The following is a 27,104-nucleotide window of genomic DNA, read 5'->3' as shown; positions in this document are numbered from 1 at the left end:
TAGATGCTTTCACGCACCGTCTACATTTTATCTCACTGTCCTCTGGTACGTCCATTTTAATCAGTATTTCACGTTAGATTTTCAGAACTATTTCTCTTCCCAGTATTTTTATCAGGTTAGAACAGTCTTTATCTGCATTTAGATGTATAGCTCAACTTCTCCTTCAAAAATAAACTTTGACATATGCTCCAAAGTTATTTTTTCATTAGGAATAGAAAATAAATAAATTCCAAGCTGAAAAGTAAATGAATATATTCGGTCTTTGTCTTGCAAAACTGTCGGTTTCAGATATAGATTATCCACCCTGCAGATAACACCCAACCCACCTAAAATGTTTCCTGCTATATAAAAAAGGTCTTTTCTCTTACTCTCCTAAAATCTGGTCTACTCAGGAAATGAAAAAGATTCCTTATATTAGACTAAACTGTTGGAGTACAAAAACTAACGTGTGGCAGTAGATTTTGCGATTCTTTTCAAATTCGAGTGCAAAAAAAAAAAAATTAGCTTTTAATATCACTGTCCCCAAACAAGAAAAACTTAAGTATATCAAGACTAAGAATTCAAAACCCATTTTGTTCGGAAATTGTTTTTCAAAACTCTTCAAAACATTATTAGATCATTGTGCCTGCTTTAAAAACTAAGATTAGTTACACACCTATCCTTACAAGATAAAGCAGTTAAAAATCAAAATAATTAGAAACTGTTGGGCTAGGGGCGCCTGGGTGGCTCAGTCGGTTAAGCGTCCGACTTCAGCTCAGGTCATGATCTCGCGGTCCGTGAGTTCGAGCCCCGCGTCGGGCTCTGTGCTGACTGCTCAGAGCCTGGAGCCTGTTTCGGATTCTGTGTCTCCCTCTCTCTGACCCTCCCCCATTCATGCTCTGTCTCTCTCTGTCTCAAAAATAAATAAACATTAAAAAAAATTTAAAAAAAACTGTTGGGCTAAATTAAAATCTTTTATTTCGCTAAAATACGTCCCTTTTATTTTGCTAACATAGGTCCAAATAAAAAGATTAAATGCAGCCATAATCAGATGCACCCAGAACTCAGCATCAGTTAGTGCCTGAAGCATAGTATATGTTTCATTAAATATTTTTTGCACAAATAAATGAAATAATAAGTTATATTTAAACATTTTTCTTGTGCTAATGAAAATGCTCTTACTAATGATGATTAATTTTAGACTATTGGTAAGTCATTCTCATAATCACATACCTGAGAAGAACATATTAGCACCCTTACACAATTGTCAAATAGATTTAATTTCTTTATTGTTCAAGGGTCATGAGCTTACATCTAACATTACAGATTATTTGAATCATTCTAAATATAAATACTTGTACGAGATATTAAAGTTTTAGTTACAGAAAAGGTAGGAAATTTAGTTTTAAAGGGCAGAACCTCGGGGGCGCCTAGCTGGCTCAGTCAGTGGAGCGTGCAACTCTTGATCTTGGGGTTATGAGTTCAAGTCCCACGTTGGGTATAGACGTTACTTAAAAAAAAATAAAATCTTTAAACAAAAATAAAGTACAGACCTGGTATTTAGTGACCATGTCTTCCAGCCCCTCAATTTTAGAATCTTGCAGGACTGAGTATGTCCTGAAGGTTGTAAAGATGTCTATTATCTTGGCAAGACGTCGGTGGAAAGTTTCAAATTTTCCAAAAATATACATCTCACTAAATTCAAATTGTTTCCCATTTGGATCTTGTTTAAGCTTTTGTTTTGTCTTGTGAAAGCAGCGCTGGTATTCCTTAAAATTAAAAACCAAAATATTAGAAAGGGAACATAACCCAGGTTATCAACCTTATTCTCTCACGTGGAAGAAGCTGTAAAGTCAGGGTGGAACTTCAAACCCTGCCAGTGTCATGCCTTTGCACGTGCCCATTCTTCAGCTGGCAATGTCATCATCTCCTAACTCCCAATCTAGCAAATTACTAATTATTCACGAGGCAACTCAAAGGCACAGCCTTTCCACTTGATCCCACTGTGTTAGCATTAGCCTAACTCGGTGTCTAACTCCCAATTCATCCTCAAGAAACTAAAGAAACTACCTCATCTTTGCATTTCTGGGACTGAGTGTGGCATCAGGACATCACAGGGCCCCAAAACAGCAGAATAAGTGCATAAATTTTGAGAGGAGATTTATTAACATTCAATTTTCTTCACAATAAAGGATTACTCTTTTACAAAAAGAATTAATTTTCAGCAATCAACAACGATAATTGCTAAATGATTAAAGATGCATCAGCAAAAACCACATAAAAATAATAAAATATTATCTAAACGTGTTATTAAGCTGACCGTTACCTGCTTGAGTTTAATTGCAGACAATATCTTTTCCACAACAACATCTTGCGGCTGGCTCCAGATGGACGCAGTTCCATTGTTGGTAATGTAGGCTTTACATGCAGATATCATCTGATTCGTCACCTGGAATTTCCCAATAAAATGGTGCTAAGTACATAAAACAGCCATCACTCATAAACTGAACTGGAGGGTCCCTGACTCCTCTACCTCTCAGGGTGTGCAATCTGTGACCTTGACACTAGGTTTCTTTTTTTCCATCACAGCCATGATCCAGCACTAACGCTTTTTTTTGCCCCAGCTCTTTTTTTGCCCCAGCTCGTTTATACAAAAGACAAACAAAAATTATTTCTGTTTCAGGTGTACAACACGATCCTTTATATTCATATGCAGAGTGAAATGATCACCATGATAAACACACGTACCACCTCACAGTTTACCACTGTGTGTGTGTGGGGTGTGTGCGTGTGTGTGTGTTGAAAAGACGTCAGATCTGCTCTCTCACCAACTTTTGAGTACACAATACAAGTATTATTAACTATGGTAGCTATGCTGTGCGTTAGATTCCCCAGAATTTATTCATCTTATAACTGAGAGTTGTAGCATCTCCCTGCTGCCCACCCTCCCCAGCCTCTGGCAACCACCCCTCTACTCTCTACTCCCATTTGTTCGTCTTTTTTCGATTCTAATATGTACTGTCAAAACCATTTGTGAAATCACAGAGTTGGAAGCGCTGTGGCCAATCAACAATTCAGGCCCCCTGGTTTATGCAGGATCAACATCTCGACCAACCAGGAGAGAATTCACTTCCCTGTCTGAAAGCTGTTGAGAGTCCCCCCAGTCTCCTTCGGTAGGCTGCTCCAACATGCAACTCACAGTCTCCAAGTGCCATGGAAAGGACTGTCCACCTGACCATTTCATGACACCAGGAGCTGTAGCAGAAATGTCAAAAAGGAGAAGAAGAGAATAGAGTCAAGCTGACATCCGTAACCACTAATATTTTATCCATTCCTCCAAACTGCAAAAAAAAACTTCAGAATTTTCTTATGACTTTTTTATAATGTAAAAGGAAAATCAGATGACTATGCACGCATGGAATGGCAAGATGTCTGGGACGGGCAGTGCAAAGGCTGGAGGGGAGTGTGGAACAAGATGGGTGTCGTGCAGACAGAACCTGGGCGACAGGGACTTGGGGGTCTGGTGTATAATTCTCTGTCCTTTGTACCCATCTCAAAATTTCCATAATGAAAGCTTCTCCAAAATTAGATAAATGATGGTTTCACAATTTTGTGCAAAAACAAGCCTTGCGGATAATATGCATGAAGTCTGGAGCGGTGATACAAATTGGCTTTGGAGGCTCCTTCTCAGGGAATATCCCTCGCGACCCTCACATGTCCTTTTAACATGGGAAGAAGTGGAGCAAGAATCTCATGGATTTCCCTCCTTTCTCTACCTGAACTGCCTGACTGAGAGCAGAGAAAAGGGAGCCTCCTGTCCAGTTCTCAGGCTGGACGTACCCCTTCCCAAGAAGAACCATGCCTCCTACTATGCGAGCATTCACAACACAAGTCCTGATGAGGCAGAAATGCCTCTATTTTAGCACAACACTGAAAATTTTCACCTTGGTGATGAAAGGCATTTACTTCTTAGAGACTGTTCAAAATGGGAAAAGCAACGGTGCTCACCATAAACGCTTATGAGTTAGGACATACGGTTTAAACATCGTTACGTTTTTTGGCAGAATCATTATAATTGCTTTAGGATTGCTGAAATGTTGCAAGTGGCTTTTATGACCATGATAACTGTTCTAATAACACCAAGTAAACAACTGTGGCATCAAATAAATTTGGAAAAGTGGCACATAAAATATAAAACAGGAGAAAGCCAGTTAAATATAGTTTTTCTTAATTAAAATTTACCCAAAAGGAATAAATAATGTGCTAAATAACATAGGGAAAGAAATCCCAAAAAGACTCTTTGTTAAAATTTTATTATATAAATAACACAATTATTGGGGTGCCTGGGTGGCTCAATCGGGTAAGCGTCCAACTTCGGCTCAGGTCACGATCTCGCGGTCCATGAGTTCGAGCCCCGCGTCGGGCTCTCGGCTGACCGCTCAGAGCCTGGAGCCTGCTTCAGATTCTGTGTGTCCCTCTCTCTCTGCCCCTCCCCCACTCATGCTCTGTCTCTCCCGTCTCTCAAAAATGAATAAACATTTTTAAAAATTTTTTAATTAAAAAAATAGCCCAATTATTTATTATAATAATTATTTTGGGAAATAATGCTTTATGATTTGCAAGAATCAGCCTCACGAATACACTTAATTCTATATCTATTTTACAGATTAAAATTTTTTTTAATTGTAGGATACACAGACATTGAATTGTGCCCATATGGTAATTTCTAATTATCAAAAAATCAACATTGCACAAAAATACAAGTGACCATGGGATCTATGCTACGAACTTACCTTTACAAACAGAGACGTGATCTTCTCAGAGGTGTTATAGTAATGGGAAATACTATAGATCATTTTAATTGCATTTATAAGTGTAGGGATAGCATCAACCATGGATATCTAGAAGACACCACAAAAGTTTTCAGAGAAACAAATACCAAATTCAGCAAAATCCTGATAGTATAACCATTCAATCTTCATTAGAATAAAATTAGCCAAGAGATTTTTAGTTAAATTTTTAAAATATTATCTAACACTCCACATAGATGTATTTAAAGGTAATTTCATTTTTATTAGTCATATGCAGTTAATCAAATTTGTTTCAATGCAAGAAACATTAACTGTTAATGACAAGGTTAACATTAATTTTGTAATCAATAAAAGCAGGCACTCCCTAAAGTTAAAAGATAAAACACCAATCGATAACTTTTCCAACACCTCTTTGAGTATCATCCAGAATGTCAATTACAATACTCAATGGAAACCGGAATACTCAAAAAAGATTCTAAAATATAATATTGCATATCCATCTCAGAGAGATAGACAGACAGACAGATAGATACAGATAGATATATACATATGTACAGTTGACCCTTGAACAATGAGGGGTCAGGCACACCAATCCCCATGTAGTTGAAAATTCATGCACAACTTTTGACTGCCCCCCAAAACTTAACTACTAATAGCCTACTGTTGACTGGAAGTCTTACCGATAATATAAACAGTTGATTAATACATATTTTGTATGTTTTATGTATTATATACTATGTTTTTACAATAAAGTAAGCTAGGGAAAAAAAATGGTAAGAAAGATAAAATATACTTTCAGCAATATACTGTATTTTTTGGAAAAAAAACCTCATGTGTAAGTGGACGTACGCCGTCCAAACCCATGTTGCTCAAGGGCCAACTGTATACATATAAAATTTTCTTGAGACTAAAAGGAGGTTTCTAAGACTTTTCCAACAAACTTTAATATTAATGAACCAAACTCCATGCTCGATTCCGCCAGTGCAAAAGGTTTACCAGCAGACTAAGCAAGTAGGTTTCTTCAACTCACAGGGTCACTACTGTACAAGGGGTCACAGCATTTTTCAAGTGTGTACAAATATTTGACATTGTCCTTCGCTTCATTAGCTGCATCAGTGATTCGAATATCCAGCTCCCGCCAAGTCTAAGCACAAGACAGGAAAGCAATTTTTATGCAATTATTATAAAGGAACTTCCAATATAACAGCTCCTAACAGCCACCACAGGTCCGTTGTGTCAGACTTCCAGTTTATCCTGTGCATCTCACAGAAAACTGAATCCACAGGAGTGAGGGGTATGGCCACGTTGGGGAGCAATTTAAATTTTGGGGCCGAATGGTTAAAGGTATCTCTTTAAGGCCTTCCCTTATAAAATCTACTCGCTAACTAGGACAGAGCATCAAGAGGGCAGCACCTCCATTTGAACCCACACTTTCTCTCCTCCACTGGCTCCTGGATCCATCGTGCACCTCACTCCCATACTTTGTATGGTAAGAACCGAAGGAAGCCTCCAGCCCACAGCGAGCAAGAAACTGAATCCTGCAATGACCTCATGAGCAACCTGGAGGCAGATCCTCCCCCCAGGTGAGCCTCAGATGAACCAACACCCTGACTGTGACCTCAGGAGAGATCCTGAGTCAGAGGCACCCAGGTGAGTTGCCCCTAAATTCCTGACACACAGCACACAGACTGGGATGTAATATATGTTTGCTGTGTTACGTTGCTAAGTGTTAGGGTAATTTGTTACAGGGGGATATAAAACGAATATACTAGGGCTAATATATATATATATATATATATATGTTTATATATAAGTAAGTTTATATATATATATCAAAGTAAGTTTTTGTTATTACAACTCCTGGTTAGTCTGAATTCAAAATATATACATAATCGTGATGCGAAGCTATATCTTAATTACATACAATGCTCTCTAATAATACATATACATACATGCACACCAGCCAACAAATACTCTTAATTCAAAGGCAATGTCCACAGTACCCAGAATTATAAAAGGGCAAGATTATCCAGCCTTCAAGTTTTTTCATAAAGGTATAACAACATTTTTCTGTTCCTAGTTACTCTATGACATGAAAATACACACAGAGAATTTCCATTCCCGTTTCATAAAGCAGAAAGAGATGGCTGACAACCTTCAGAAGTTTAGACCTAGCAGCAGCAAGCATTGCCAAGACAGCCTTCACATCCGGGCCTTTTAATTGATCCAAAAGGTAGTTAAATTTGGACAGTCTTTTCTTCCAGTGCTCCAACTCTGCTCGGGGCCCGAGGTCATCCGCTTCCTTACGCAGCTGGTTGTTTTCAGCAAGGACCTGATAATGCACGGCAGAACTGTGAACCTCTGAATAGGGCTGGCGGTATGAAAGTTATACACTGGGAAATAAATCAATTAAGCTTTCTGAATCATGATATATTTGTATTCATTTGCATGCTTCAAGGGACAGCCTTTTACTTGCATCCATTTTTAAAACTTCAACAAAAATTTAGTGAACATGCTCAAATTGAAAACTACTTATTTAGAAAGTTCTAATGAACTTTTGGAGGACCTGACCTCAGAACATTTCCTTGACTCTTCACTTACCGTATACCCTTAGAGCAATATAACCTTGGAAAGTCTGCATGCCTTAAGTTGGTTAACTTTCATTAACTGTTGGTTAATTTTCATTACTTTTTGATTAAATGTCTGCCGACACTTTGGATTTTTCTGAAAATGTTTTTTTAAACTTTTTTTTTTTTAAAGTCTCGAGCTCCCTTTTTTTTTTTTTTTTTTTTTTTCAACATTTATTTTTGGGACAGAGAGAGACAGAGCATGAACGGGGGAGGGGCAGAGAGAGAGGGAGACACAGAATTCGAGCTCCCTTTTAGAAGGCACACTGACTAGAAAACTCCTTGTACTTCTACAGAGATTCTCTGTAAAATACACCTTGAGAAAAAAAAAATTGACAAAGTGCAGTCTTCTTGTTACATTAAGTATTCAAAGTTACTTGCTTTCCTCTCTTCAAATTTTTTACTATCTCTTCTTAACTAATGACGATAAATGAAAACCACACTGAACTCCTCACCTTTTTAGGGACTCGTCAAATACTTAGGCAAATGGGAATGGCAAAAGATATACCGTCTTCCATTGACTAGTTCAGTAACGTAGCATCTGAAGCTGATGTTTGCTTTCTGAAAATTACCTGTTCTGTCTGTTTGATCCATACTCTCATACAAGCTTCTATTTTCTCCACAGTCTCAGGGTTATGAGCTAGACTCAAGTAGTCTATCGGCTCCTTCAGGGTTTTCAGTTCAAATACGTCACACTTTTGAAGGCTCACCTAATTAAAATGCAAGTTAAACAATTAAGATGATGCTAATTTTATTTTTTAATGTTGATTTATTTATTTTGAAAGAGAGAGAGAGGAAGGGACAGAGAGAGAGGGAGAGAGAATCCCAAGCAGGCTCCGCACTGCCAGCATAGAGCCCAACACAGGGCTCCAACCCATGAACTGTGAGATCATGACCTGAGCTGAAATCAAGAGTTGGATGCTTAACCAACTGAGCCACCCAGGCATCCCATGATGATAATTTTAAAACACACACACACACACACACACACACGTAAACACGCACTTCTGGTTCATCCCCGGGGTCAGAAGGATCTTAAAATTTTCTCTAAACTACCCTGTTCCCTGAAGAAAGATCTCTGAAAGCAGTGTGATACATAATGCTTAGTCCTCCCTGTGATCTAGAGATGACTGAGGGAAGATTTGGGGTCATAAAACAGAAAGAGTGAACTAAAGAGAGAGAGTCATAATATCACAAATTTGGGGAATTAATAGGGAATTTAGATATTAAAGAGTCAACTCACGAAACCAAAGAACATGGGGGAGCTTCAAGGTAATTGATTGGGGGAAGGGTAATTTCTAATGCATTACATTCTTTTTTGAAACTAACCAGATGAAAAGATTCTCCTGTCCTTAACCAATAGCATCCATATAGTTTGCAAGTTTAATGGCAAACACATGGATTCATTTCAGGGGAGGAAGGAGGAAGAGGATAGAGAAGGAGACGTGTTGGATTTTGACTTGACAAAGAAACTCAGCACATTTTTGCACACAGATAAATGGACCTCAATATTTGCTCAGGACATTTTCTCCTGGGAAAGTGCACCCGGCATTGTGAATGCCTAAATTCAGGTTTCAGGCCAATCCCACTTTAGCAACAACAGAGCTAGTACGTTTCTCTCAACTGGTTCAGAACCAGCAGGAAGGGGCATGGTTATTTGTCATCCTCAAATGCCCATACGGTCAAGGAGCCACAACACAAGGCCCAGGCCCTAAGGGCTTCTTGGTAACTGAGATAAAACCAAAGAGTTCACTAGGAGATGTGGCAGGTGAATGGTACAGGCTGGGAGCGAAGGGCACCAGATGCTGAGTTCAGACCAGCAGAGAGAAGCCTATAGGGCGAGTCAGAGCACCTGCTACGAGGGCCTGCTGCAAGGGGACCCTGTAACCCCTGGATGGCCCCCTCAAGGCTTCTCGTTTCCTTCACTTGGCTTCCTAATAAAGCCCTGCCAGCTCTAACCTTACCTGATGGCCTCTGGCCCTGATGGCCTCTAACCTTACCTGATGGCTCCCATGTCCACCGCTGCTCTATGGGGCTATGTCCCATCTACATGGAGCTCAGAGACACCTCTCCGTCCTCCAAGAACCTAGCCTCCCCACTCTGTTTTTCACTTTGCTGCCCTCCGACGGGGCTCTGAAAACCCACCAGGGCAGGCACGTGCCTCTGCTCCCGTGTGCCCTTGCTCACGCTGCCCCCAGCCTGGAGGAACCTCCCAGCATGCCGCCACCCCTCCCCCCGCCACACTGCATCTTCCACCTGCCACTTCTGGAGCCATCTTTGGTTTTACAGGGGAGGTCTCTGCTCTCCATGAAGCGGCACTACCTCCCTTCTGTGTGGAGATCCATCCACTTTTTTTTTAATACCTAGACCACAATATGACGTGGGACCATACGAAAGCACTGCTTTTTCAAGTAGAACAACAATCTAACTTGCTTCAGCTTGCGGTTTAGTGTATAGGCCTACATCAGAGTTCACTACACATAGAACTCAGATATTAGGCGGAATCAACCCGCTCCCATCTGGATGAAATTTACTCCACTCCCCTATTCCATATCCTCTAGAAAGCCTGATGTCTCTCTCCCAATATCCCAATAGGTCCCAATGCTTCTCCATCTCCTCTGGAGAGGAGTGAGTAACACACCGTCATTGGTATCACAGGCTACATTTCTGTCTCCCATTCGTGCCTGATCGGGGCTATCGCCATCACGGTCTTGCATCCACCACCGTCTGCCCCAAGTAATGTGTAACACGGGCTTCCAGTAGATTGCACACATTTTAAGGAAGCTAAATCTCACATTTGCCAAACTTATTCTTAAAGGCCCTTTTGGTCACAGGCTTAACCGCAGGACCCAACCCACTCCCTCCAGATACGTCAACTGCTCTCTCCCTCTCTCTCATCTTCAGGATTTCCTCCATCCCTACCCATCACCCACCACCCACCACCCAGCCCCGCCCCCCCCACACACACACACGCATGGGCACACACTCTCCACACTCTCTGGGTCCAGATTCCTTTCCTTCTAGGACAAACAGTGATGCCACAAGCATTTCATTCACTTCTCTTTGCAGTCAAGCATGCGATGTGACTGAATAAACCCTCCATCGTGGCCGACACTTCCGATGCATTAATCACTCCAAACCGTAAGAATCTACATCTAGCTGCCACCACCACCTCTGGGAGGGGCAATAAAAATGCCCATAAAATTTTTTCAAGATTTGCCAGGCAGAGGAATTAAGACCATCCAACAGAAGCATTACACACTTACATGTTGATTTGTTCACCATCTGATAACTTTTGAAGGAAGAACTTATTCATTCTTACCTTCTCCTTCAAACTCTCCTGTGCGCCTGACAGGACGCCCACAAAGCCTTCCAGAGAGCTCAAGAACTCCTGCCGAATGCTGGATGCTTCCTGAAGACCCTCGAGCTCGCCCCAGCCATGGCTCGTGGCCCTGAGAGCGGGAATGAAGATGTCCGACAGCAAATGCCTCACGCTGTTGAGCAGGCCCCCATCCGCGGTATCTAACATATTAAAGCTCACCTCCTGGAACACAGGAGATCCCCTGCTGTTTAAAAATTATCTGCAATTGCAACATAGCTACTAAGTCATTTCTGAATGCTGCTCATTAACCAAATATCCCGCGTCGGTCAATGAAGACCAACCAAATGAGAAAAGCAAAACTGCTTACTCGGAACTTGCTATAGCAAGTCGGCCACCATCACCCGCATTTCGGAAGACACTTAAAAGCAGGCAGGGGAGCGGGAAAGCCTTCTAGTGGAGGAAAGAGAAGCTTTCAGGCATGTCCTGATTGGAGGCTGCTGGTGTGGGGGGCCTGGAGGCGGCCCCTAGAAGTGGGGCATCCTGTGTGATCCGCGAGGGGTGCATATTTGGCTTTCTCCAGCCCCAGGGAAATAGGCTGGGGGTACGGACAAAAATTAGGGAGGCCGACAGTCACGAACCAAATGCTGTCACTACTGGCCAATTTGTCACAACAACTCTTGTGTGGCTGCCCTGCAGGCTTCCTGCGACTCTGACAGTGCAGGCTGGCTCCCTGGATTGTTTCCTAGATAAGGGGGTTGGCTCCCTGGACAGGTTGCTGCCAGTTACAGGTCAAAATTCTGCTTTACGTGCGGTCTGGCCTTTGTTTGTATGTTCAGTCTCTCAATCCAGTAAATTATTTTTTGATGCCCTGGTTAAGACCTAAGCTTTATACTATTCCAAATCGCAATCATCAAAATAAAGACCTGAAATAAACAGAACACGACACATCTACCGGTTTATTTGCTCCAAGCAGATAATGCCCCCATCGAGGGCAGAGGAGACATGCACTTTATTTTGCACATACACAAAAAAATTATATATCCATTATTACAAACCTTATTTTAAATGTATGAAATTTGCCATTAAGTAAATAATGTACGGGCCATTATTTTTTAAAGGAAAGACTTCACTGTATCACACACACACACACACACACACACACACACACATGCACGCAAATACATATACATAATGTTATATCAATTTTTGTTAACAAACTGAATATTAAGTCCTATAACTCAACAGATTTAAAGGAAATGTCTTGTTTGCTATGAATGCTTTTAGAAATACTTCTTTGAAAGTAGTTTTAGATAGTTAATGAAAACAGTGGTTACCTCTATAGGGAAGGATTTTTTTTTTGTAGAATTTACATGATTTTGGGTCATTTGGGGTAAAGGATTACTCCGGCCCCTTACCCTATGGATGTTCTCAGGGGTGATGGCTCTGGAAGGGTCAGTCCTGATGAAGAACACACATACTCCAGTAAGAGCCACATCTTTTCCCTCGGTCACAAACACCTTAGGTTTTTTAATCTTTTCAGAAAGAGAAGTCACTCCCCCTGGAGAGCCAAGTTGTCCTACAAATGCAAAAGAATTTTAGTTTCACAAATGCTACTTACGGTCCATATGGTTGTCTCTTGGAATGAGTTTCCTTGTTAAAATAGTGTCGCATTGACTCATCCATGTGCCCTGGAAGGTCTGCTGCCTGGACAATCTCTAGCCTGAGCCCTGAATGGATCTAAAAGGAGGTGACTGTTTCCAGATCACAGGTGCATTTCAAAAAAGTGTTGCTCCAGCAAAAAACAGGAATGAGGGGTGGCTGGGGAGCTCAGTCAGTTAAGTCTCAGACTTCAACTCAGGTCAAGATCTCCCAGTTTGTGAGTTTGAGCCCCGTGTCGGGCTGTGTGCTTATAGCTTGGAGCCTGGAGCCTGCTTCGGATTCTGTGTGTGTCTCTCTCTGCCCCTTCCCTGCTCACACTCTGTCTCTCTCTCTCTCTCTCTCTCTCTCTCAAAAATAAATAAACATTAAACGCACACACACACACACACACACACACACACACACACGAATGAGAGGCACAGGAATGAGAGAGTTTGGTCCAAAGCAGATTCTTGCTGAAGCTACAATAGTCATTTTCATCCACAACAGGCCACAATAGAGGCAAGGGGGAGGGGCAAAGAGGGAGACAGTACCTATTGCATGTGCTGGGTGTCAGCTCCTCTGCTTGGTACCTTGTCTACATTATTAAAGTCACTACAACCTTAAAGGCAGCGGTGGCCTGTCCCATGTCACAGCCAACAGGTGGTAAGAGTTGAGATCAAAAAACTAGCTTTGACTATAGAACTCCAGACCCCTGCAGCCCCCTCAGTATCGTGCTAGAGTCAGGACACTGTAGAGCCAGGAGAGCAACGGGATGAAGGGCGTGGGCTCTAGAGTCAGACCCCCAAGGCGCGAGTCTCCTCCGCTGCACTTCATGGCCATGTGACCTTGGGAAAGATACCTAGTCTTTCTGTGCCTCAGTCTTCTCATCTGAAAAATTTGAATAATATCCCTAGAAGCTAGCATCTGCAATTGTTGTGAGGATTAAATGAGTTAATACATGTGAAGCCCTTAGGAAAGCACATAAAAACACTAGGCCACTAAGCATTACCATTATTATTATTTGAAAATTGTATTTTCGGTCGTCGAAGCATGTAGCTCATTGAGTGGACCATTTACACACACAGAGGGAGCCAGTGCCCTTGTCCGCCCACGGAAGTTGGAGCTCTCCAAGCAGATCGGTAGCTCAAGCAAGGTTATCAGGGGCGGGAGCACAGTGCCAAGGGAAGGACCTGGGGAAGAACGTGGACTGCAAGCTGAATCCTGAAACCCTGCAATTAGAACCTCTTGGAGGAACCTCCCCCCATGCAACCAAGTTCTGCCCCCACGGTGCCGGGCTAGAGACTGATGCTGGGGCTTTGGCAGCAAACCCGCCCAATAAAGATAACCAGCAGATACTCCTCACTGGGAGGACAACACGTCACTGCGGGATGTGCAGCGAACGCTCCCAGTGCCCACCCAGTGCCCACAAGAGCAAGGGCCTGGGGAATCAAGGTCCACCAACTTGTGACAGTGCCAGTGCTGCTCGAGTAAAAGCTTTCCTGCCACCTCGTCCCTCTTGTGCCTGCCCTACCTCAAGCCAGAGCCGTGGTTTACACAACGTGGACAGGAGCAGAAGGTTAACTTGAAGGAGCAGAGGAGGACCATATGCTTCTCTCCTCCTGTGAATACTGACCCTCAGCGGTCCCTGCTTGGAACCTTGGGGGATGGTGGAAGGAAGTGGGCGAGCCAGCAGTGAAGAAGATTTAACTTGAGATCAATTCATTTTGATCAACTGGATAGTTTTAGTTTCTGCACTGAGATAGTATTTGTAATGTGAAGCAACCATAGGAACATTTCCTATCTAAGACTATCCAGGAAAGTCATGGAATGGTCTCAGTGTTGATCCAAGGTCAAAAGGTTAAAGCCAGTCCCACGGTAAAGGTCTAAAGGGAGAGCGGGGAGCGAAATTAAATTATGTTGACATCCCGTGAACCTTCCTCGTTCACGGTCACATTTACACACGAACCCTGAACTGCACCCAGTGCACATTTTGTAGATAACTCAACATCCCATTTGACTTTATGTTTGTCAGACTGGGATAGAATTAGGAATTTCTGTATTATTTTGATTTTTCGTTCAAAGTATAATGGACTTTCTGGGTGCCTCAGTGGCTCAGTTGGTGAAGCATCTGACTTTGGCTCAGCTAATGATCTATCTCACGGTTTGTGGGTTCAAGCCCCGTGTTGGGTTCTGTGCTGACAGCTCAGAGCCTGGAGCCTGCTTTGGATTCTGTATCTCCCTCTTTTTCAGCCCCTGCCCCGCTCACACTCTGTCTCTCTCTCGCTCGCTCGCTCTCAAACATAAATAAACACTAAAACAAATTTTTTTTAAAGTGTAATGGACTTTCTGACCACAAAATATCAGAAGAATAATTCTAGGAAAATCCCAATCACTTAGAGTATGCATGCATAATTTTCCCAGTTTTTAAACAAAAGAGCATAGTCATACTATATGCCAACAGCAATAACTATTTTCCCTTCAAAAAGGTTATAAAAGATGAATGTAATATTTTAATATAATCATAATATATTTGTTTGTGCCCCTAGCTTGGCTTTAAAATTATATGAATCCACATAAACGTAGAATGGGAGATGCCAGTGGAATCCACACAAAGATTTGCAAATTTTCTTAAGTGAAAATAACTAAACTTGTCATTCCACATTACTCGTTTGAATCATAGTCGGTAGAAAATAAACATAATGTGATATTTAACTAGACAACTCATTATGCTTATTGGCAACAATTCCTCTGTTAAAAATAAATGGTGCCTATATAGAAAAGAAACAGATGCCCATAAAAAGTTCTAGAACATCACTGCATAGAATGAACTAGGATGTAAGGAAAAGAAGTCTCAAAATGTAAACTACTTTATTATTCCTCAATTACCAGCACAGCCTGAAAAGGAAAGCAAAATATCTCAAATGAAGTTAGAACAACCAGGCTAGACAGCCATCATCATCCGTCCCTTTTCCTTGAGAACAAAACGGCACCTTGGCCTCACCCACCACACCTCACCGCTGCCCATTTGTCCCATCTCCCAGCGTGGATGTAAGGGGCCTGGTCAGCTCTGAGAGTGGCTTTCGGCTTCAAGCCGTCCTCAGATGAATCTGGCAACACGTTTCTGGCTTACGTCGCATCAAATTCGGATACCTGTATCTGCTACCTCCACGTCCTGATAATAGAATATAAGGTGACGAAAACCTCCAGCAACAAAAAGCTGATCTATTCTTTCAATCTGTGAAAAAAGAAAAGGCAAGGTCACAACTCCGTTCTGAATTAGAAACCATATTTCAGTCAGCATTTACTATCAGCTTTCTTCTTCATATAAAACTGCATCTAATGCAAAGCATACAGAAGGCGTCATGTATTTTTCAAGCAATAAAACCACGAGAGAGTAAATGCCTCACCATAATAAAAATGTAGTTCAAAGAAGGAATCCAATCAGTCATCAAAATATTTGCTACATACATGTTTGAAAAGACTGTTCTTCCATTTTTGCTAATTTCCTAAAGTGTTGAGCTGTTGAAAGCAGATATAAATACAGTGTTTCATTTTCACTCAATTGCAGATCAGAAGGGAGAACAAACCTTTCAAAACCTAATCTAACACACTAGAGGTAATTAATAGTAAATTGGAGTAATCACTGGAAAATGCCATGAGAACACATATGATCATGGAACATTCCATCCAACAGTAGTCCAGAACTCAGTCCCATCCATGAGGTTCACTACACAACCAGAGGTCTGCCAACCGGCCTACTACCAGTGGAAGCACTTTTTAAAATCTTTTTAAATGTTTATTTATTTATTTATTTTGAGAGAAAGTGTGTGCATGCGAGCTGGGTAAGGGCTGATAGAGAGGGAGAGAGAGAACCCCAAGCAGGCTCCATGCCCGTGTAGAGCCCAACATAGGACTCGAACTCATGAACCGCGAGATCGTGACCTGAACCGAAACCAAGAGTCAGATGCTTAACCGACTGAGCCACCCAAGAGCCCCAGAAGCAATTTTCTTAGAGTCACTAGCACTGTTTTAAATCCATATTGGAGGAAAAAAGGATAAAATCTACATGCCCATTAGCATGGCTACTGTCAAAAAACAAAAAAAAAAAAAAAAGAAAGAAAAAGATAAATGTCAAGGATGCGGTGAAATTGAAACACTTGTATACCCTTGGTGAGAATGTAAAATGGTGCAGCCCCTATGAAAACAGTATGGGAATTTCTCATAATATTAATATATTCCTCCATGATCCAGAAATTCCACTCCAGGTATATACCCAAAAGAATTGAAAGGAGGGTCGTGCAAAGATATTTGCACACCTCTCCTCACAGCAGCATTAACCACAGTAGTGAAAAGATGGACACAACGCAACTGTTCATTAACAGATGAACGCATAAACAAGATGTGGCACAGACATACGATGTAATATCATTCAGTCTTAAAAAGGGAAACTGTGACACAGGCTACAACACGGGTGAACCTTAAGGACATTTTGCTAAATAAAATAAGCCAGCCACAAAAAGACAAATACTGTAGGATTCCACTTATATAAGGCATCTAAAGTAGTCAAGTTCTTAGAGACAGAATGTGGGATGGTGGATTCCAGGGGCTGGGAGAGGCAGGGGGGGGTTGTTGTTTAATGGTATCGATTTTCAGTCTTACAAGATGAAGAGATCTCAAGATGGGTTACACAACAGCGTGAATAAACTTCACACTACTGAACTGTTCACTTAAAAACGATTAAGATGATAAACTTTACATTCTACGTTACTACCACAATTTAAAATAAAACATTTGCGGGGTGCCTGGGTGGCTCAGTCGGTTGAGCGTCCGACTTCGGCTCAGGTCAGGATCTCGCAGTTTGTGAGTTCGAGCCCCGCGTCGGGCTCTGTGCTGACCGCTCAGAGCCTGGAGCCTGTTTCACATTCTGTGTCTCCCTCTCTGCCTCTTCCCCACTCATGCTCTGTCTCTCTCTGTCTCTCAAAAATGAATAAACGTTAAAAAAAAATTTTTTTAATAAAATGTTTTCAAACAACAAAACCTAGCCTGAAATTTTAAGTGTGAAAAAAATAAGCCCCCTCCAATTTCCACCATATTATAGATAAAACTATTATATATAAGGGAAAGCAAGTTGCCCTGGTTCCTTCATGACTCTTCTTTGATTGAGAATGCTGTCGGGCTGAGTGGGACGCCCTCGTTAAGATTAACTTCCAGGCCAAGAATCTGAAGGAGATACTTCCAAAAGGCCAGTACTGAAACTCCTGCCCCTCTACTTTGCTTGGAAGACTGAGCCAGGACGTTTTCTTTCAGCCTCCAGGTTTTGACATTCCTGGTCCTGAATACGACACAACAGTTTGACCTGGGCTTCTTATAGTGCAGAACTTGTACTTGTTTATTCCCCTCGCATGATCCCAAATCCAGATGTCTGAATTAGGAAGAGGGGTAGAGTTAAGCATTTCACCTCTCCAAGACTGAATCAGTTAAGTGACTGTCTCATTCTGTGCCTCCGTTTTGGAGGAACAATATTATCTACCTCCTGGCATCATGAAAATTAAATGAGATAACAGATGAAAACCACTTAGATGAGACTGACACCTGGTAAATATTCAACAAATGTTAGCTGGAAGGAAAAGGAGAAGGGCATTTCCTCAACCTCTAATTAACTCATCCTGCAGTCTAGCCATTTTAGTGTTGTCCACCCCTCACTGTTCCACTGACTCCTACTGATCCCACCAGACTGACATGGCAGGCAGGAACAAAGCCACCGGAGAACTGGAGCCAACTCATACTGGTTCATGACAGCCAATTGATCACAACCCTTTCCAACTAAGCCTTCAGTAGCATCATGTTCATAGTCTGGAATCAGCCATTGTGGCAGTATTAACACCACAGAAATCAACACTCAAAATAGCGCCCCCCTCTACCCTCTTGCTCAAAGCTGGTTGTTAAACATTTACAGGTATACCACTAAAAAGCATTATCAAGAGTGTGCCACCCCCATCAACAGAAAGAATTCTCTCTCCCTCTCCCTCTCTTTCTCTTTTTTTATGCTAATAAACCAAAACAAACAAGCAAACAAAAACAAAAAAACCTTCAGGAACCATCATAGGGCTCCTGATACGCCTTCCTCAATGCTCATGAAATTATATGCTCCCATATTTTGATCTTCCCTCTCTAATCACACCCCAGATTTTGGAAAGAAATCACGGCAGGAAATGGAAGTCAAGCTCAGGAACAACAGAAACCAGATTCAGCTGCCAAAATTCAATCTCCCAGGTTAGAATAGGATAAACGCAAGACAAGATATATCAGAAGCTGAGAGAAGATTCTATTCTCCGACCTCAAGTTCCAAGATGGCACCCGAACCCAGCTTCACTGGATTCAGAAACATGCAGACATTGCTGTCAGAACCATGGAACTTAAGTGACAGTTATAAGTACCCCCATTCAACATGAAGAGCTGGAGAGCCCTAATGTCAATCTGCCACCACCTGTATGGTCAGAATGGAATCCTGTCCATGTTAGAACAGACACCCTCCTCTGCAGCCCAGCACAGATCCTGCCATAGGACGGAGGTCAATAGGTTCTCTGTGCCCTCCATAATCAAGTCTGGGAACACTCAAGTGCATCTCACCTGATTCCCCTCAAGAATGGCATCTTCCACTTCAGTTTTGTCCAGGTCCACGCAGGAAGCTACGATTGCAAATAAGTAGTCATGTCTGCCATCCAAGCGTGCCCGTTTGGCTTCCTTCTCTTCCTTCAGTCTTTGCTGTAAGAAAGGAACAAAAATGGTATGTGACAACTACTGTTCTCAGATGTATTCATTTTGTAATAACTGCATGAGACTGTTGCTTTTTTCAGGTCTTGAGTACTCACATAACAGACACCTTAATGGTACCAGTTTTAATCTTCCATTTCTAGAAATAATGTTATTCTGTTATGAAAATAAGATGTGCTCATCGTTTTGAAATTGTGTAATACAGATAAGCTAAAAGAAAAAAAAATAAAAATCATCTGCCATCCAGAAATTATTACTGCAATTATTTTGTTCTAAGCCTTTAGATTTATTTCTATGCATATATAAACATTCAAAAGACACACAAAAAAAGAGATCCCCATTTTTGTAAACATTCCCCAAGCCTTTAAAGTAATATTGTTCCACATCATCTCCTACCTGTATTGTTTGTCTACAGATTCATATCTTGTCTTGAAATTGATTTCTGAATACTAGTGCTTACCTTTAAACTGATTGTTAATTACAATACTAAGGCATGTGACCAATGTGGGCAGTTTGAAGCATATCCTTCCATATGCACTATGCTCATACAAACGTATGCAAATGTATACACACATCTGTATATTATACTATAAAATTTTCATACATATCCCCTTAACAATACACCACAGACCCTTTTCTACTTTAATACAGGCTATTCCTACCTGTGTGATAGCTGCAAACTATTCAACAATGTGGGTGTACCGTAATTGATTCAACCATTCTGCCACTGGTGGATATTCAGCTTCCAATTCATTTCTTGAATTAAGTACATCGCCTGAAATGCCAATGAGCAACACTAGGAAGAGAAAAGGTGGCCCCTCTTTTGTCCAACATACAGTTATTAAACCCCAATTATGTACCTGTGCTATAGAGGCAAATGCTACCCAATGACGTCAAAAAATCTCATAGCCTGTTTGGCAGGATCTGAGCGGAAAGTACAAGTATGACAGGATGCTATTATGGTTGCCACCAGGGCATCAGATCAAGGCAGGGACCTTTACGGGTCTTCAGAGAAGTTGCAAAAAGGAGGGTCCCCCACTCCAGCTTGGGGCTGAGGTAGCGATGACAGAGAACATTTTGGGAAGAGGTGGGTTGAACCTAGAGTGGAAGGGCAGTTGGCCACAGTCCCAGAAGGGAGGCATTTCTGCACGTGCAAAGGCCAAGTGGCGTAGGAAAGCAGAGCACACTTTGGAAACCACAAGGTAGCCAGGTTGACTGAACTAAAAAGGACTAGAAAGACATAATGGGAAATGAGAAAGCAGTCCGATCATAAAATATCTTGTGGGCCACATTAGGGAGTTTAAGCGTTATCTGAAGTCCATGGAGAATCACTGATGGGTTTCAGATCAGGGGAGATGTTAGCTGTCCATGCTGCAACAAAAAAATCAGTCATTCTCGAATGGATAAAGAAGATGTGGTTTATATATACAATGGAATGGTACTTGGCATTGAGAAAGAATGAAATCATGCCATTTGCAGCAACGTGGATGGAACTGAAGGGTATTATGCTAAGTGAAATACGTCAGGCAGAGAAAGACAGATACCATATGTTTTCACTCGTATGTGGATCTTGAGAGACTTAACAGAAGACCATGGGGGAGGTGAAGGGGAAAAAAAAGTTACAGAGAGGGTGGGAGGCAAACCATAAGAGACTCTTAAATACTGGGAACAAACTGAGGGTTGATGGGGGTGGGGGGAGGGGAAAGTGGGTGATGGGCATTGAAGAGGGCACTTGTTGGGATGAACACTGGGTGCTGTATGGAAACCAATATGACAATAAATTATATTTTTAAAAATTAGTCATTCTGTCAGGCGTGTGGAATGTGGATTGGAGCGACGCAAGCCTGGAGACAGGAAAGCCAGTCAAGTGGCTTATGGTGGCATTCCCAGAGCCCAGGATGCACAGACCATTGGGAATGTGGCTCTGGAACTCAAGGGGAAGCTGCACTGTAGATCCAGATGTAGATACGGGTTCTCAACGCAGCGCAATTGATATTACAGGCCAGATCTTTCTTGTTGTGAAGGGTAGTCCTGCACATTGTAGGGTGTTCTTGGTCTCTTCCTTCTGGATGCCAGGAACTCCCTACTACTGAGCTGTAAGAATGAAAAATGTCTCCAGACTGCCAAACATCCCGTGTGTGACAAAATCACTTCCTGCTGAGAATCACTGATACAATAGACACAGAGACAGTCAAGCCGGTATCTTTTGGGGTTACGCAGTGCACAACCTGCACGATTAGGTTATCAGTCCTTTCATCCAGTAGGGGGCATGTGCATACTAGATATTCAGTAAACACTTGTCAAATGAATAAATCGAACTTTAAACCATGAGTGCAGATATGATTTTCTAAGAAAGAAATGGAGAATGAAAAGCGAGGTGAAGAGCCTCGGGATGCACCAATATGCCAGGAGCAAGGAGGGAAAGAATAGCCCACGGACACAAGTGAGGATAGTGGGCAGACAGACAGAAAGGGAACGAGCAGGCCGCACCTCCAACACACCACAGAGCCAATAGTGCTGATGCTATAGCGGAGCGGTGGGGTCAGTTAGGGTTTCCTTAGTAACTAATTGTGTTTACAAAAGGGGCTATGGCATCCCACAGCCCCTTGGCAAAAGGATCATGCCATTCACCTCTCCTCCTCTTGAAGGTGGCTGGCCCTGTGACCAGTTTTCACCAAAAGAACGTGGGGAAAAGTAAGACTGTAAACCTGCCTAAGCTAATCCTTAGGAGAGCTTCAGCTTCTGCCTTTGCCCTTGGAAATGCTCCCTGGGAACCCAGCTACCATGCTGTGACAAGTCCAAGCCACATGGGGAGACCACATGGAAGAAAAACCAAGGCATTCTGGTCAATAGCCCCAGCCAACCCAGCCAACACCCCAGAACCAACTTCCCTCCAGGTGAGTAAGCTATCTCAGACATTCCAACCTAATCAAGCCTGCAGAGGATTGCAACCCAGCCCAATGCCACTCAAAGCAGAACCACCCAGTTGAGCCCAATCGCCGATATACTCAAGACAGATAATAAGGGACTGCTGTCTCTGCTATAAGCCATTATGATCTCGTGCGGTCTGTTATGCAGCAGTAGATAACAAGGTAATCCTTGTAGAATAATTTCACTGGTTGGACAGAAAGCAAATGGATGTAGGCTTGAGAAAAAGGGGAGTGAGAAAAGAGAAATAGAAAGATACTGAATATAAACTATTCTTTCCAGAAACTTGACTATAAAGGAAAGAGGTGTGGTAGTAGTAGATAGAGGGGAACTTACAGTCAAGGAAGAATTTTTTAAGACACACACACACACACACACACACAAAACAAACAAACACCTTCAAAAACAGTGAAGAGGAAAAGGTGGGGGATTTCAGAGGGCTTGAAAGGCCATCTCTGGACCCATGCAATTAACATTTGTTTTCCAGAACCTGAGGTGCCTGGCTGGAAAGAATTGGAGGTGGAAGGAGGAGGGATTAGGGATTTTTAAAATTTGTAATATACCTATTTTCTTGCCATTTCTCTCTATAGGAACTAACACAGGTCCTGACACAAAGTATACATTCCATAAACATCAAACCGAAGCAAATTTACATCTCTTTTTAGACGTGGCTACAACAAGGATGATGTCCTGTTGTTTAGACTGTTTTCTTCTTGCTTGGCAGGGAGGAGTAAAGTGCTTCTCAAAGCGAACTCTCTGGGTTTGTACTAAATGGCTTCAGCAGCCTGAGGACATGGTGGGCAACCAGGGGAGCCAGAAATCAGGCATCAAAACAACCATCTTGGGGCGCCCAGGTGGCTCAGTCGGTTAAGCATCCGACTTCGGCTCAGGTCATGATCTCACAGTCCGTGAGTTCGAGCCCCGCGTCGGGCTCTGTGCTGACAGCTCAGAGCCTGGAGCCTGCTTCACATTCTGTGTCTCCCTCTCTCTCTGACCCTTCCCTGCTCATGCTCTGTCTCTGTCTCAAAAATAAATAAACATTAAAAAAAATTAAAAAACAAAAAACAAAAAAACAACCATCTTGCGGCAAATGCTGGGGAGTGACAAAGAAAGAAAAGAACTAGAAAACCAGGAAAGTCAGGATGTAAAGCCACTGAAGCCTTCCGAAGAATAGAGAAACTTAAATAAGACTCTGCCATGGCAACACATTCTCTATGACCTGATTTTATGAGACTCCAAAGGGGAAAAAAATATATATATGTATGTGTGTGTGTGTGTATGTGTGTGTGTGTGTGTGTGTATATATATATATATATGTTCTAGTGGAGGAAAGGAGTGATTGGTCCCTAAAACAGAACACTAATGATTCTATTTTTACTTAAATATCACAGAGGAAGAAAAATTCCAAAGAAGCGTCATGTGTACACAGCGAATTATCAATGTGTTTTTAAAGTCAATGTTTTCCGAGCTGCAGGAAAAAGCATGTTAAGCAACGAATGTGTTCTTGCATAAACTGATCGTTGGTTCTATCTTTGCTGAACAACGAGGGAATTGTTTTTTAACTACCACAAGAAGTCAGTAACAGCAAACAAACATTTAGTGACCAGACCAGGGCACTGTCAGCCCATAAACTTAAACCCAGAGCTTTCTGGCTGCTAGGGAATGGCAGCAACAAGCAGTCAGGTGACAAGCTGTCTGGAGGTGGCTGTCCTGTTGGCCTTTGAAACATGGAGGGCAACTGGGGAGGGATTAAGATGGCAACAGGCAGACAACGGAATGGCTTTTTTTGGAGTCACATTAAAATTGTTTCCTGTTGCATGAACAAGCACCGAGGGAAGGGGGCGGGGGGGGGGATGGGAGGAGGGGGCCGGGAAACCTATTCAACGTCCACAGAAATCTCGAAAGTAGTAAAACACTTCTGCAATGTGGTGGCAAGCTATGTCGCTGCCATCCTTGGAGAAGAGTCACTAATGTGCTAACTCACAAGAAACAAGTGCTGCTTTCAAGGCTGGACAATTCTGCGTGGACAAATGAGCCCTGGTCCCGATCTTAGGTTCCTGTCCCAGCTCTGTCACTTGCATCTGTCAGTCAACCTGCCCAGGCTTCAGTTTCCAGAACTGCAGACTCGAAGTGTTAGACTAGGGATGCCTGGGTGGCTCAGTGGGTTAAGCAGCTGACTTCAGCTCAGGTCATGATCTCACGGTTTGTGAGTTCGAGTCCCGCTCACAGTGCAGAGCCTGCTTCAGGAGCTCTGTCTCCCTCTCTCTCTCTCTGACCCTCCTCCACTCATGTGCTTGCTCTCTCTCTCTCTCTCTCTCTCTCTCGCGCGCGCTCTCTCAAAAATAAACATTTAAAATAAAAGCATTGGACTAGATGACAGCTAAGCACCGTTACCTTCTCTGCGGTCGGAGCTTCTTGCTGGTTCAAAAGTTAACACAGACGAGAGACTTGAGATTTTAAAATACAAATCCCAACAAAGACCCAATGCATGAGCTTTCATAATAAGCTCTGTGATGTTTTCTCATGATGAGCCTACCCGTCCAACTTTTTTTAACACAGTATACCAACTTCTGCCTTTAACTATGGTTAAGTGCGAGTCTGCGTGCTTGTTCACGTGAGACCGTGCAACTTCCTTTTGGCTCCGGACTGGTAATCCCTGAGTATGTGAGAGACCTTACTCTCATCTGAAAAATGAAAATACAAGTCCAAACCTGAAGGGCATTTGTGAAGATTAAAATGGGAGCAGTCTTCAGACAATACCGTCAAGCAGCACTTGAATTAAAATGGCATGATCAAGGCACTGACCCTGGGCATCAAAACTCAGGAGAAGCCAAACTTTTCAATCATATATTTTTTTTAATTCTACAAATGTTTATATTCCCTCTACCCTTAGAAAGCCCAGCCCCATTAGCAGGTTTGTCTCAGACCCAGGTCCATGCCACAGACGCCATGACGGCCAGAAGTGAATGTCAGGTCCAGGAGCCCCTTTGTGCACAGGGACACCCTTTCCCCCAACTCTCTGAAGGTGTCACAGGACACTTTGCTCTGTTCGCCCTGGTGGCATTGTTAGCCATGGCTCTGATAGTCATCATTTCCTTACCGTGCTTACGTTTAATTGTCACAAAAGCCTTATGAAGCAGCAGTATTACCTCCACACCAGGAAGTTGAGACTATGGACCATTAATAATTTCCCAAGAGCACACAGCTAAGTAAGTAAGCTAAGAGCTGGGCTGCAAGGCCATGACACGGTTGCCCCAGGCAACTAAGAGTTTTGCACCTATTCAAACTGGTATTCCATAAACATGGTCTCTTTACATTCCCACCCAAGAATTATCTAGGGCCCTCTTGGAGGGTGTCCCCATGTACATTGCGTGAGTTATATAAGGAGCGGCGGGTAGAAACTGGGGTTAACTGGCACCATTTTCTGAGTTACACCAGTGACATTTTAGTACCAGGATGCACTGGTGCCCACTTGGCTTCCAGTTGGCATGCCTTGTGTCCAGCTCTCTCATGACGCTCCTGTGTCTCAGCAAAAGGTAACCTGCCATCCTCAACTCCTAAAAGTGCCTAGAAGGTGGCCTCCCTGCTTGGGCAGCCAGGAGGCTGGGCTCCATGCTTTCCCCACCTGTTGCTGCTTCTGCCTGAACAACTTCACTTTCATCTATGTCATCCTCATATGATGCCTTTGCACGGCCAAGTGTATGGGGAAAGGAATGGGTTCTGCAGCCAAAAATGTATTTCTTTGTTTAAAAAAAAAAAGTTTTCCTAGGTGACATGATTAGCCTTGTTGCAGGTCTGAATGTGAGAAAGAGGAAGAGATCTGTTTTAATGAGGGTCTGTTGCATATGTTTGGATGAACATCTTTCTATTTTCTTCATTTGGGTGTTTTGTTCTTTTATGTATAGAGATGCATAGCACAATGTATCAAGTGTGGTAGAGGAGAGTATAATCTAGATTTACATCCCACTGGAGATACTGGAAATATCCTGAGTCTATGAATTACGGGTGAAACTCCTTATCTTAGATCACCAAAGTAAATTTGTCTAAGACTGATTCTGCTTTGGCTCTCCATATCAATCTCAAGTCCACACATAATTAAGCATCTGATGAAACACAGTACCAACGAGGCCAAGGACATGGATTTGATCATCTCAGGCCAGTTGGCTTCACTTTCACCATCTTCCTCAACCACGGATGAATGAGGGCAAATCCACGAGCAGAAGGAGAAATTACTCAAAGTGTATGCCCAGCTTTCTGAAATGCCTCATCATTGGTAACCTGCCATACGTATAACCTGATCCTTCTTATCTCTTGCAGGTTAAAATAAAATAAAAATCAACTGAGTCTCATCATTCCTGCAAGACAATCAGCTCCACCCAAAGGGAAGTTTTCTATTCTAATTTTTGCAATATCCCTAGGGCCTAGAACAGTACCTGGGACATAGAGAGCCTCAGCTGATACCTAGTGAGCGTATAAAGTAACCAAATTAATCATTTACAAGTCACTTTCAAATAACAAAGGGCTGGAACAAAGTATTCTAGCTCAGTCTGAGTCCATGATCACAGACTCAGAATTCAGTCAATAAGCTCCTGGGTCTCCAATGCTGTTGTGTCTCGAGTATAAACCATGGCACAAAATTCTACCACTAGTATGGACTATAGCCCTCTCTCATTGTACAGCAAATATGACTAAGCTCCCTTAGCCTACATCCTACTTAAACGTGTTGAATCACAAAAACTGAGGGGAGCGGTTCTCCTGTTCACTTCCATGTAGAGCCCTCTCTACAAAGTCAACTTCCTTTCCATGTCTTCCAACAAAGCAGAGCCTCCTCCTTTGTCTTCCAGCATTTTCGTTTTACCCCACAGGACCCCCATTCCTCTGAGACAGGCTACTCTGTGGTGCTTCCTGGAGCATCCAACCCTGCTCTTTAACCGGCTGGGAGACCCACAACCTAGCAACTCCCCACTTTTAACTGTACTTTTCACGTCTTGCCCTTTCTTATCCCCTTTTCCCTTTCGTGTC

The 27,104-nt window shown here is 42.5% G+C and overlaps 1 protein-coding gene across 1 annotated transcript in view; it reads right to left on the bottom strand.

Annotated features, from left to right (window-relative positions):
• DNAH5 (dynein axonemal heavy chain 5) overlaps positions 1 to 25,033 on the bottom strand; it is a 229,815-nt gene extending 204,782 nt beyond the window's left edge. The window contains exons 1-11 of the mRNA XM_043574233.1: positions 25,010 to 25,033; positions 19,011 to 19,145; positions 15,531 to 15,615; positions 12,155 to 12,315; positions 10,740 to 10,961; positions 7,990 to 8,127; positions 6,946 to 7,122; positions 5,821 to 5,934; positions 4,773 to 4,880; positions 2,306 to 2,428; positions 1,533 to 1,748 (exon numbers count right to left, since the gene is read on the bottom strand). Of these exons, the coding sequence (XP_043430168.1) occupies positions 1,533 to 1,748; positions 2,306 to 2,428; positions 4,773 to 4,880; positions 5,821 to 5,934; positions 6,946 to 7,122; positions 7,990 to 8,127; positions 10,740 to 10,961; positions 12,155 to 12,315; positions 15,531 to 15,615; positions 19,011 to 19,145; positions 25,010 to 25,033 (1,503 nt within the window). The remainder of the gene's footprint in view (positions 1 to 1,532; positions 1,749 to 2,305; positions 2,429 to 4,772; positions 4,881 to 5,820; positions 5,935 to 6,945; positions 7,123 to 7,989; positions 8,128 to 10,739; positions 10,962 to 12,154; positions 12,316 to 15,530; positions 15,616 to 19,010; positions 19,146 to 25,009) is intronic.
• Positions 25,034 to 27,104: the final 2,071 nt, after the last annotated feature.

This window comes from Prionailurus bengalensis, chromosome A1, assembly GCF_016509475.1.
Source record: "Prionailurus bengalensis isolate Pbe53 chromosome A1, Fcat_Pben_1.1_paternal_pri, whole genome shotgun sequence".
In the NCBI taxonomy this organism is placed as follows: domain Eukaryota; kingdom Metazoa; phylum Chordata; class Mammalia; order Carnivora; family Felidae; genus Prionailurus; species Prionailurus bengalensis.
This window is presented reverse-complemented; position numbering and strand designations above follow the sequence as displayed.